This window comes from Hemitrygon akajei, chromosome 1 (assembly GCF_048418815.1).
Source record: "Hemitrygon akajei chromosome 1, sHemAka1.3, whole genome shotgun sequence".
In the NCBI taxonomy this organism is placed as follows: Eukaryota; Metazoa; Chordata; class Chondrichthyes; order Myliobatiformes; family Dasyatidae; genus Hemitrygon; species Hemitrygon akajei.
The window spans coordinates 136,493,712-136,507,013 of record NC_133124.1 but is presented as its reverse complement, the minus strand read 5'-3'; the positions used below and the strand labels follow the sequence as shown (position 1 = coordinate 136,507,013).

Here is a 13,302-nt window from a genome sequence, read left to right as displayed (position 1 = left end):
TTTTCCCTCGGGGCGTACTCCTGAAGCTTTCCCCATAAGTAGGTATAGCCGCAAGGCAGTAGAGGTTTGAGATCAGTTTTCCTCCTCCTAGATGAGCTGCCAACCATGGCTGACAAGCCTCATTTATCCAAAGCGACTGGTTTTAAGGTACCAGTAACCCGCCTTTGCCCCTTCTATCAGTAGAAATGGTTCCGCCGGGAATAGAGGTGAAGCCACTTGTGAAAGCCAGGAGCTGGACTTGGTTGTCAGAGGCTATTTGCGGTGCATACCATGGGAGCATTTAATAGGTAGTGGGAGCTTAACCCCTGGCTATAACAACCTTAAGATCTATGCTAGACCTGCTATATTGATACAATCAGGATGAAGGTATGCTAGCAGTTATTCTTCATTAGGAGTTTGAGGAGATTTGGTATGTCACAAAGACTAGCAAATTTCTACAGATGTATTGTTGTGGAGAGCGTTCTAACTGGTTACTTCACTGTCTGGTATGGAGGTGCTAGAACACAGGATTGTAAGAGGTTTCAGATGGTTGTAGTCCGGGTGGCATTCATCATTAAAGACTCACCATCCAGGACATGCCCTCCTCTCGTGCCATCATGGTAAACATCCTGAAGGCCCTCATTTGATGTTACAAGAAGAGCTTCTAAAGAACCCATGAACATTACCTCACAATTTCTCTTTTGCAATATCTATTTATTCTTATTGTAACTTGTAATTTGTCATTCCTGCACTGTACTGCAGTCACAAAACAACGAATTTTATGATTTATGTCAGTGACAATAAATATGATTCTGAGAACTGATCTGTAACTGCTGCTCTTTTGTGCCACTTTGAGAAGAACTCAGTTGTTTTTTTTTTATTATGTTTGTAAGGTCTTTTGAAACCCATTTATCAAGAGTTGAAGCAGAACTGCTACGAAGGGAGGCTCCACCCTCCTATGGTCAGTTGATTGCACAAGGCTTGATTCCTCCAGTGGAAGATTTCCCAGTGTGTTCATCAAGTCAGGTAATATCTTAACTGATTCTTATTTGTATTTACACATTGCAGCTGTAAGCTGTGCTGTTTCAGTTATAATGTATATGAATAAAATTAAAGGCTATAAAAGCCTACCTTTGATTCTAATAATATGAATCATGATCTTATTTGTAATCCTTGGAAGACTTTGAGATGAGTTTGATTGTAAACCAGTGGTCATAATGAACTGTGTAATTAAGCATCACTGGGACCGAGGGTCATTTTTTTTTACACTAGATCTGTGCGTTGCCTAATTAATATGTATTTAGTCACTGTTCTTATTGCTAGTTACCTACACTAGTTATCACAACCCCATCAGGGATTGGTTCCATCCTGATTATCGGTATAGGATAATAAAGGGCAACTGATGATGAGATGGAGAGGATTTCAGATATAAGAGAATTATTAATGAGTGGCTTTATTTGCATGTGAATTGGGGTTGGGGGTGTTATGGCATGGTCATGTTAATCAAGAACTGGGTCGTGCTTGATTCTACTAGCTTGCTTAGTTTCGAACCTGGGTGATAGGGATGCCGACAGCATGATAAAATTGGTCATAAGGCTGAGGGTGAAAAGTCATTGGCAAACCAAGATCATTCTGAATTGGCATAACCCCTATTTCAAACATGGATTTGGTCAGGGGAAAATTTATTACATTCCCAAGAAAGGGACCATTGAGTCACAAACAGTCTGCTTGAAGAACTTAGTGGGAGGAAGGGAATTGTTGATGTTTTGGTTGAAACCCTGCATCGGTACTCCAAGAGATCTGTAATATTGGCTTCAGCTATTGGTTTAGCTTCTCCCACCTGATGTCAGGATTAATTTGAAAGATTTTGAACTAGTGCCAGGAGGTAGCTTAGAATCATAGAATTGTTATAGTACAGGAGGCAGCCATTTAGGTTTGTATCACCTTTTAATATAATCTCTCCTCTGCAAATTAATTTCCCTTCTGAATGGGCAAGTTACAGGTTTAAATCATCCAGAAATCTTGAGAATAAGGAAAATTAGTTTGACAGTCCAGTGCATCTGAAGAAGTTAATCCAGCATTAATCAGACATTTTCCATTCAATAACACAATGCTCTCATGTAAAATCTCAAATTAACTGTTGTGCCTTCAACAGTATAAGTGACTATACTGGCATGTGGTAATGTGAAAATAAAGTGATTAGCATTATATATTAGCAAATATTTGGTTTGTCATGTTGCATACCCAATATCTGAACCTATCATGGTGCTGCTTACAGACACTTTGATATTGGGTAAAGGTGGGGCCATGGAGGGAGACATCGATCACGAAAGGAGTTCAGATAAGGAGGTTGTAGATTGCAGGTACTATTATAAAATGAAAACCTGTCAATATTGTTAATAAATCTAGCCCATTTCCTGTCACTTTGAACACCAGATAACTAGGCCAAATACAGCCAATCAGTCAAACTAAACCGGATAATGGAATGGCAATTGAAAACCAAACAAATAGAGGAGAAATAAAAGGATTAGATGGGATTGAGTCTGTGAAGTGTGTTGAGGAAAGTTTCCTATTTCAATGTAGAGGTCCCAACTAGAGAGAGCATGATATTGGATTTCTGTTACTCCTCTAAGGGCACGAGTAAGACAAGCTACAGTGAACTGTGTAGGGGAAACACTGGATCTAGTGGTCATAATTCAATTAGTGAAGTATAGGACTGATCCTTGAGTTGAGGTTCTAAGTTGGAATCAGGCCAATTTTGATCAACACGTACAAACAAGCTGGATGAACTCAGCAGGTCGGGCAGCATCCATTGAAAGAAGCAATCAACGTTTTGGGTCGAGACCTGCTGAGTTCATCCAGCTTGTTTGTACGTGTTGATTTGACCACAGCATCTGCAATATACTTTATGTAGGCCAATTTTGATGATGTCAGAAAGGATTTGGCAGGCATGATTCAGCAAAAAGATGCTTGCTAAGTGGGAGGCTTTCAAAAGTGAATAACTAAGAGCACAGAATTGTTAAGTTACTGTTAGAGTAAACCCCAAGACTGACAAGTTTAGGGACCCTTGGTTATTCAGGGACATCGAGGCCCTGGTAAAGAAAAAGAGGAAAATGCATTTGTAGTTAGGATCAATTGAGGAACTTGAGTATAAGAAATGCAAGGGAACACTTGAGGCAAACCAGGAGAGTTAACAGAGGACACTTTTAACCCTTGCAGACAAAGCAGAGAATCTCAGTGGTTTCAATATCTATATTAAGAGCAGGAGGAGAGCAGGGAACAAAATTGATCCTCCAGAAGATCAGTGTGGTTATCTATGCATGGAGCCGAAAAAGACGGGGGAGATATTTTTCACTCAGGAGACTATAGAGCTAAAGCAAAGCAGATCACAGACCATATCTGGATTACAGAAGAGGAAGTGCTGGCTCTCTTTAGGTGAATTAGGATGGATAAATCCGCAGGATCTTGCAAGGTGATCTGTCAGATCATGTGGGAGGCTAGTGCAGGAATTGCAGGGACTCCTGCAGAGATATTTAAACTGTCTTTAGCCATGGGTGAGGTGCAGAAGGACTTGATAACTAATATTGTTCCATTGTTTTAAGAACAGCTCTAAGAATGAGCTAGGAAATTATAGGCTGGTGAACCTGATGTCAGTTGTAGGTAAATTATTAGAAGGCATTCTAAGGCACAGCATGTATAAGCATTAGGATAGACAGAGCCTTATTAGGGATAGTCAGCAACACACAAAAATTGCTGGAAGAGCTCAGCAGGTCAGGCAGCATCTATGGAAAAGAGTATAGTTGATGTTTCTGGTCAAAACCCTTTGGCAGGACCCTTTTGTGTAGTGGACAATGAGAAAGGTGATCAAAGCTTGCAGCCTGATGTTGACCAGCTAGGAAAAGGGGCTTAAAAGTGTCATATTGAATTTAATGCAGATTAAGTCTGGGGTGTTGCACATTGGGATGACAAACCGGGGTAAGATAGTGAATGGTAGGGGTTTGAGGTATGCGGTAGAACAAAGGGGCCGGGAAATAGAGATGCAGGTAGATATGATCATATAGAGACCTCTTTAGCACATTGACCTTCGTAAATCAGAGCATTGAGACAGGAGTTAGGATGTTGTGTTGAAGTTGTACAAGTTGTTGGTGAGGCATGGTTTACAGTATTGTGTGCAATTCTGCTTACCAACCTACAGGAAAAATATAAACAAGCTTGAAAGAGTGCAGAGAGAATTTAAAAGGATGGGACTTGATCTGAGTTGCAGGGAAAGGTTGACTAGGTTAGGACTTCATTCCCTAGAAAATAGGAGAATGAGGGGAGATTTGATAGAGGTATACAAAATTAAGGGGTATAGATAGGGTGAATACATGCAGGCTTTTTCCCCTCAGGATGAACCAGAGGTCATATGTGTAGGGTGAACGGTGAAAAATTGAAGGCAAATTTGAGGAGAATGTGAATATGGAATGAGCTGCCAGTGGAAGTGGCAGATGCAGATTCATTTGTAATATTTATGAGAACTTTGGATAAGTAGATACAGATGGGAGGGATTTGGAAGGACATTATCCAGTTACATGGGACTAGACAGAAGATGAGGTCAGTATGGACTAGGTGAGCTGAAGCAACTGTTCCTGTGCAGTAGTACTGTCTCTTTAAGTAATGGGGAGAAAATGAAATCTGTCTGGGATTTTGGAAAGTTGGATATGTTTTGGAGGTGAGAAAGGGTTGGGGAAGGAGCAAATGTCTGCTTACTAAGGATACAGAAGTGCTGTACGGAAGCAACTGTTTAGTGCTGATTGAGGAATATTATAAGGTTCCTTTATTGGGACCTGCGTGTTGGCAATTGGGTCCTAGAGGAAAAAATGATTTTTTTTTACTGAAATGGGTACTGCTTGCCAGAATATTGCATAATGAAGGTAAGTTTTTGCGTAGATTGACCAAAAGGCATGTTAGTGATGGGTGGGATAATGGTTGATTTTTTAAAAAAAAATAATTTAAATTCACAATTATTTTTTGGGGTGAAAGCCATCATGCTGTTTCTTTTTTTAAGGATGGCTACGAATAGAAGTGATACTAGCATTACTTGGCCCATTCTAACCTTGTCTTGCCTTCTTAGGGTATACTGTCACCATTCCTTGAAAATCCTGTGTTACGTATTCGGGCAACAATAATATAGATGAGTTAGGCAAGGGGTTTTATAACGAATAACACGTTTATTAAACACTGATAACAAACCCCCTTCAAAAGTAAACAAACCCAAACAATGACCCGAAACCAGCTGCTGGCAGCTGAATCAAACAGTTCCTAATAGCGTTGCAGTCCCAAACAGTCTTTAAAGCAGTATTGAAAAGAACTCAGTTCTCTAAAGCGAATTGCCGAATGAAAACAGTTCAAAGAACGGTATGCCGACAGTTCAAAAGCTCACGGTACTTTTAAAAGGAGAGACTTTTTAAAGCGATGTAAATTCTCTTCCACGTCGATGTCCTTCGATTCCCAGCGTCGAACTCCCACGTCGAATTTTATTAAATATAACAACTTAAAGTGACTGACCTTCCTTCCACAATATTCTCAATCTCCCGCTTTTTCCAGCGGAGACTATCGTGAGAATAGTAAACGAAATCCTTCCGAATGAGGATCACACAAAGTCGAAGTCAATCCATCGAAAATCGATTCTTCTCTTCACTCTCCATTAGCAAAGAAACCGTTGGCTCTGACCTTTTAAACTTTAGGCATTAACAAAACTTCATTTTTAACTAAACTGCGTCATCACATTAAATCACACAGTAACATGAAGTCATCTTGGCAAATCCAGCCACGAACTGCCCCACCTGACAGGGTGGGTCTTCCTTTTATACCCTGTAGAAAAAACCTGTCACATGACCTCTACTGGCGGGAAAATGACATCACTCCACCATTACCTCATGTCCAGTATAACTTCAACCCCAGTCACGTGACAAGGGTACCACTGTCACGTGTCACGGGTACGTAACACCTGGTATTAATACCTGTACAGAAAATGAATCTGGGTGATTTTCTTTACCCCTGTTCCCTTCACCATTTAATTGCATCAGAATAGTTAAGATTTCAGATGTCAGAATGCTATGGTGGACTAAGGAGGGATGGGAATGTGATAATAGGGCTTAGCATACTATTTCCCAAGATTTCATGTGGCAAACTCTGGTTTGGTAGAACATAGCGTGCTGTATAACCAAGGATAAAGGGGAAGAAAGTTAATATTTAAAAAGACTGAGCTTTACAAGCACAAAACAAACCTGTATAGATTTTTTTTTGTTAAAATGCTTGCTATTCTGATTCAGCAACAAGTTTACATAAAATAATTTGTTAAACCTATTTTAATTATTTCTTTTTAAAAAAACTAAATCTTTTGCTACTGATAGCTAAAGTAGCTATAATTATAAAGCAATAGTTATAAACCACATAACTATTTAGGGTATTGGGATCAGTTTTGAAACTATCCAAATTAAGTTTAGTATTTACAGTGGAGAGTTTATATTGTTGCTTCTTTAAAACCACATGTCTATTTGCCATTTTCTTTTAGTTGCTTCCCTATTAATTTTTTGGTGTATTTACAATATAGTCGGCCCTCCTTATCCGCGGGTTCCGCGTGTGCAGATTCAACCAACCGCAAATTGAGAAAACCCGGAAGTGTTCTTCCACCACTCATTGTTTGAGCTTTGTTCACCTCGCGTCTCGTTCAGTTGTTACTCTGTTCCTGTGAAAAAATGGCTCCTATAAAGCAATTAAGTGGTCAAAGCAATTCTTCAAAGGCTAAAGTGCTATCTCTCGCCGAGAAAGTAGAAATCTTGGATCTTTTGAAAAGTGGCATGTCGCTTGCCAAAGTGGGCCTCGGCCCTCAACCTCCACAGATCCTGACTTTAGTATTATTGAGCCTCCTCCAAAGTGTCCTTATTCCCTAAACAAGACAATGTAACAACTATTTACATAGCATTTCCATTGTATTAGGTATTATAAGTAATCTAGAGATGATTTAAAGTATACGGGAGGATGCGTGTAGGTTATATGCAAATACTACACCATTTTATTTAAGGGACTTGAGCATCTGTGCTTTTTGGTCCGCGGGGCGTCCCGGAACCAGTCCCCCGCGGATAAGGAGGGCTGACTGTATTGCTTTAAATTACTATAGTTCTATTTTAATTTTATTAACAATGCCACAAGTGGAAAATAATTTAAATAAGATGCAGAGCTAACAGTCTTGATTAAATGAATGCCACACAACAGTGGAAACAATGTAGTTTTGTTCTTTGTAAATGAAACAGAGCTGTTTTATAAAGAGCAAACACGAGGAAATCTGCAGATGCTGGGAATTGAAACAACACACACAAAATGCTGGTGGAACACAGCAGGCCAGGCAGCATCTATAGGGAGAAGCGCTGTCGACGTTTTGGGCCGAGACCCTTCGTCGGGACTAACCGAAAGGAAAGATAGTAAGAGATTTGAAAGTGGGGGGTGGGGGGAAGATCTGAAATGATAGAAGAAGCCAGGAGGGGGAGGGATGAAGCTAAGAGCTGGAAAGGTGATTGGCAAAAGGGATACAGAGCTGGAGAAGGGAAAGGATCATGGGACGGGAGGCCTAGGGAGAAGGAGGGGGGGGGAAGGGAGCACCAGAGGGAGATGGAGAACAGGCAAAGAGTGATTGCGAGAGGGGCAGAGCAAAAAAAGGAAGAGAAAAAAGGGGGGAGAATAAATAAATCAGGGATGGGGTAAGAAGGGGAGGAGGGGCATTAACGGAAGTTAGAGAACAGAGGAAAGAAAATCCAGACAGAATATAAGGTGTTGTTCCTCCAACTTGAGTGTGGCTTCATCTCGACAGTAGGGCCATGGATAGACATATCAGAATGGGAATGGGACGTGGAATTAAAATGTGTCGCCACTGGGAGATCCTGCTTTCTCTGGCGGACCGAGCGTAGGTGTTCAGCGAAACGGTCTCCCAGTCTGCGTCGGGTCTCACCAATATATAAAAGGCCACACCGGGAGCACGGGACACAGTATACCACACCAGCCGACTCACAGGTGATGTGTCGCCTCACCTGGAAGGACTGTCTGGGGCCTTGAATGGTGGTGAGGGAGGAAGTGTAAGGGCAGGTGTAGCACTTGTTCCGTTTACAAGGATAAGTGCCAGGAGGGAGATCGGTGGGAAGGGATGGGGGGGACGAGTGGACAAGGGAGTCGCGTAGGGAGCGATCCCTGTGAAAAGCAGAAAGGAGGGGGAGGCAAAAATGTGTTTGGTAGTGGGATCCCGTTGGAGGTGGCGGAAGTTACGGAGAATTATACGTTGGACCAGGAGGCTGGTGGGGTGGTAGGTAAGGACAAGGGGAACCCAATCCCGAGTGGGGTGGCGGGTGGATGGGGTGAGAGCAGATGTGCGTGAAATGGGAGACATGCGTTTGAGAGCAGAGTTGATGGTAGACGAAGGGAAGCCCCTTTGTTTAAGAAAGGAAGACATCTCCTTCGTCCTGGAATGAAAAGCCTCATCCTGAGAGATGTGGCAGAGACGGAGGAATTGTGAGAAGGGGATAGCCTTTTTGCAAGAGACAGGGTGGGAAGAGGAATAGTCCAGGTAGCTGCGAGAGTCTGTAGGCTTATAGTAGTCAGTAGATAGGCCGTCTCCAGAGATGGAGACAGAAAGATCAAGAAAGGGGAGGGAGGTGTCGGAAATGGACCAGGTAAATTTGAGGGCAGGGTGAAAGTTGAAGGCAAAGTTAATGAAGTCGACGAGTTCAGCATGCGTGCAGGAGGCAGCGCCAATGCAGTCGTCGATGTAGCGAAGGAAAAGAGGGGGATGGATACCGGTATAGCCTTGGAACATGGACTGTTCCACAAAGCCAACAAAAATGCAGGCATAACTGGGACCCATGCGGGTGCCCATGGCTACACCCTTGGTTTAGAGGAAGTGGGAGGAGCCAAAGGAGAAATTATTGAGAGTAAGAACTAATTCCGCTAGACGGAGGAGAGTGGTGGTAGAGGGGAATTGGTTAGGTCTGGAATCCAAAAAAAAAGCGAAGAACTTCGAGACCATCTCGGTGGGGGATGGAGGTATATAGGGACTGGACGTCCATGGTGAAAATAAGACGGTGGGGGCCAGGGAACTTAAAATCATTGAAAAAATTCAAAGCATGAGAAGTGTCACGAACATAGGTGGGAAGAGATTGAACAAGGGGGTATAAGACAGTGTCAAGGTATGCAGAAATGAGTTCAGTGGGGCAGGAGCAAGCTGAGACAATAGGTCTACCTGGACAGGCAGGTTTGTGGATCTTGGGTAGGAGGTAGAAACGGGAAGTGCAGGGTGTTGGAACTCTGAGGTTGGTGGCAGTGGATGGGAGATCCCCAGAGCTGATAAGGTTGGTGATGGTATAGGAGACAATGGCCTGGTGCTCCTTAGTGGGGTCATGATCAAGGGGTAAATAAGAGGAGGTATCAGAGAGTTGTCGCTGTGCCTCGGCCAGGTAGAGGTCAGTATGCCAGACAACAACAGCTCCCCCTTATCAGCAGGTTTATAAAGGTTTTTATAAAGGATTGTTTAGTTCAACAATGAAGGGAATTTAAAATATGAAAACTGGAAAAACAGTTTGAAGTTGTATTTCCCTCTCTTTCTTGATCTTTCTGTCTCCATCTCTGGAGACGGCTTATCTGCTGATATCTACTATAAGCCTACTGACTCTCACAGCTACCTGGACTATTCCTCATCCCACCCTGTCTCTTGCAAAAATGCCATCCTTTTCTTGCAATTCCTCCGTCTCTGCCGCATCTGCTCTCAGGAGATCTGCCGCATCTGCTTTTCATTCCAGGACGAAGGAGATGTCTTCCTTTTTTAAACAAAGGGTCTTCCCTTCCTCCACCATCAACTCTGCTCTCAAACACATCTCTCCCATTTCACGCACATCTGCTCTCACCCCATCCACCTGCCACCCCACTCGGGATTGGGTTCCCCTTGTCTTCGCCTACTACCCCACCAGCCTCCGGGTCCAACATATAATTCTCCGTAATTTCCGCCACCTCCAACGGGATCCCACTACCAAGCACATCTTTCCCTCCCCCTCTTTCTGCTTTCTACAGGGATCGCTCCCTACGCGACTCCCTTGTCCACTCGTCCCCCCCATCCCTTCCCACCGATCTCCCTCCTGGCACTTATCCTTGTAAACGGAACAAGTGCTACACCTGCCCTTACACTTCCTCCCTCACCACCATTCAAGGCCCCAGACAGTCCTTCCAGGTGAGGCGACACATCACCTGTGAGTCGGCTGGTGTGGTATACTGTGTCCCGTGCTCCCGGTGTGGCCTTTTATATATTAGTGAGACCCGACGCAGACTGGGAGACCGTTTCGCTGAACACCTACGCTCGGTCCGCCAGAGAAAGCAGGATCTCCCAGTGGTCACACGTTTTAATTCCACGTCCCATTCCCATTCTGATATGTCTATCCATGGCCCTACTGTCGAGATGAAGCCACACTCAAGTTGGAGGAACAACACCTTGTATTCCGTCTGGGTAGCCTCCAACCTGATGGCATGAACATTGATTTCTCTAACTTCCGTTAATGCCCCTCCTCCCCTTCTTACCCCATCCCTGATTTATTTATTCTCCCCCCTTTTTTCTCTCTCTTCCTTATTTTCTCTGCCCCTCTCGCAATCATTCTTTGCCTGTTCTCCATCTCCCTCTGGTGCTCCTGTCCCATGATCCTTTCCCTTCTCCAGCTCTGTATCACTTTTGCCAATCACCTTCCCAGCTCTTAGCTTCATCCCACCCCCTCCGGTCTTCTATCATTTCAGATCTTCCCCCCCCCCCCCCCCCACTTTCAAATCTCTTACTATCTTTTCTTTCAGATAGTCCTGACGAAGGGTCTCGGCCTGAAAAGTCGACTGTGCTTCTTCCTATAGATGCTGCCTGGCCTGCTGCGTTCCACTAGCATTTTGTGTGTATTGCTTGAATTTCCAGCATCTGCAGATTTCCTCGTGTTTGTGAAGTTGTATTTTGTTATTTTTCAAGCATTTTCTTTTAAGACTTGTATTTAAAAATATTAATGATTTGTGCAATTGTATTAACTCACCTCATCCATCATTTGCACTTTGACTGTAACAATCAGCTTACCCTTAGAAAGCCATCCACTAAAACTGGTAGTAGTAAAGACAAATTAAATTTTAAAAACATGGGTGAACATTACCTCAACATGGTTAAGGTCGGCTGTGTTTTTCCACTGAACCTTCAAAGATCTGCATTAATGTAATTTTGATGGTAGCTTTGAACTGTGTCAGATCAGTGGGTGGGGTACTGAGAGGAAAGAAAGATTGATTAGTGCTTTTAATGTATGTGAGAGGAATTGCTGAAAGAAAATCAGAATGCAATTGGTATGGCATAAATAACATTACAGGAGGAGACCATCATTGAGAATGTTTACATAATTTTGTTTTGTGCCCCATTATGCTTTTCATTCAGCAAACCAATATAAATTTCTGTTATTGTTTGTTTTTTTTTTGCAAATAGCTGCCCAATTTGTTTAGGCTGCCTTAATTGCTACTTTCCACTCTAATTTAAAATGTCTGGAAGATTCTGAGTGGTACAATTAACCATAACAATTAAAATTTGGATATACTGCTAAACCTAATATTGTTTATTTAAATTTTAGGCATCCATTTTGGAAAACCTCCGATTAGCAGTAAGGTCACAACTTGGACTAACCTCCATTCGATCTTCTACATCTAGTAGTCGATCTAACTTATGGAATCGCATCTTCAGTTTTACAAGATCCAGGAATTCGGGGTCTCTAGCGCTTGTGTCAACAGATAGAGATGATCCTACCGGTGAGCAAAATGTTACAAGGGAATCAGAAAGTCTACACCGTAGACTTATGACATTTGAATCTGATGATGCAGATCGAGACAGTGAGCGGAGAGATATACCTGGTGCTGTTGGTGGGCTTGTCGTCCCTCTACCTCAAAAGGTTGCACCCACCACAGCAGTAGAAGTTGTTGTAGGAGCAAGTGGAATTTCATCTGGTTACCATATAAATACGGCTGCAGAAGTACCTACCTCACAATTGGAAACCTCAGAGCAGCCCAGCATTAGTCCAGCGAGACAGCAGTTGACCAGTGCACTGAGCAGAGTGACTCAGAGTTTGCGATGGATGAGGTTTTCCATCGGGAGATCAAGTTCATCTCGTCAGAACCAGAGTCCCTTGCGACAACTTGATACTAGAGTCAATGGAAGAGAGGATGACGACGACGATGATGATGTTGAATTATTAATTCCAATTTCTGATGCAGCATCAGACATTGACATGAGGGGCTGTTGCAGACCTGTTGGTGAGCCAAGCCCTGGAAGGGTGCAAGGAATCAGGCAGCACTCTGCTTTAATGCCTGATAGAGAACAGTCTAGCAGTAGAGATGGGCCTTGTGAGCACTGTGGGATTGTACATACGGCCCAGGTTCCCGATGCGTGTCTGGAAGCAACGCTGAAGAATGAAGCCAGTGATGATGAATCCTTGCTTGTCTGCTAGCTGTGCAATACAATGAGTACTAATTTTATTTATGCTCCTGACGGTACTGTGCATCTTGTGACTTTTAAGTTTTTTTGGTACTTGAAACCAAATTTGTGTGACTGTCAGATACAATATTTATTACAGTTTATTTTGGTTTATGGGAGACAATGCATGTTTCATTCAATTTTTTGATTTTTTTCTTATACATTTAGGATATGTATTAAATTTATTTTAATGTGTAGAATGAAACTAAATTATAACTCATTTCTGTATTAACATTTTTCCTAGCTATTTCTAAAAATATTGCCTATTTATTTATTGCTTTTTCACAAATTGCATGTTTTATGATTTCTAACAAATACGCTGAAAATTGAATCTGGAACATGAAAAGTAATGTAACAAATAAAAATCCACTTTTACAGAAAGAAATTTTTTCTCTCACTCCCTTCATTTGGTTGCCTTGTATCAATATGATTATGCAGATGTTTTAGTTCAATGTCATTTTGCCTTTTCTAATATAACATAGTCATTTGAAGATGGATATGTGATGGTGTCATATCACATCCTTCTGGCTATGCAAAAATTTCATAACTGGCACTGCAGTTTGAGATTCCAGTCGTTCAGTAACATTTACAAGTTACCAGCCTTGTGATAGTCAATGAGTTGAAAGGAGAAATGCGGCTTTTTATATAAAAAAAAATTTGTTTCAATGATTAACGATGCATGTTTTACAGCCAACAAAATTAATCAGTAAATGGTATATTTAAAGAGGAGAATGCAGGAACCTCTCTCTGGAAGAAGATATCGCCAGTGA

General features: G+C 42.3%; 1 protein-coding gene across 1 annotated transcript in view; it reads left to right on the top strand.

Moving 5' to 3' along the window:
• lrp12 (low density lipoprotein receptor-related protein 12) overlaps positions 1-12,917 on the top strand; it is a 78,449-nt gene extending 65,532 nt beyond the window's left edge. Inside the window, exons 6-7 of the mRNA XM_073052066.1 lie at positions 873-1,005; positions 11,637-12,917. Of these exons, the coding sequence (XP_072908167.1) occupies positions 873-1,005; positions 11,637-12,506 (1,003 nt within the window). The 3' untranslated portion in view covers positions 12,507-12,917. The remainder of the gene's footprint in view (positions 1-872; positions 1,006-11,636) is intronic.
• Positions 12,918-13,302: the final 385 nt, after the last annotated feature.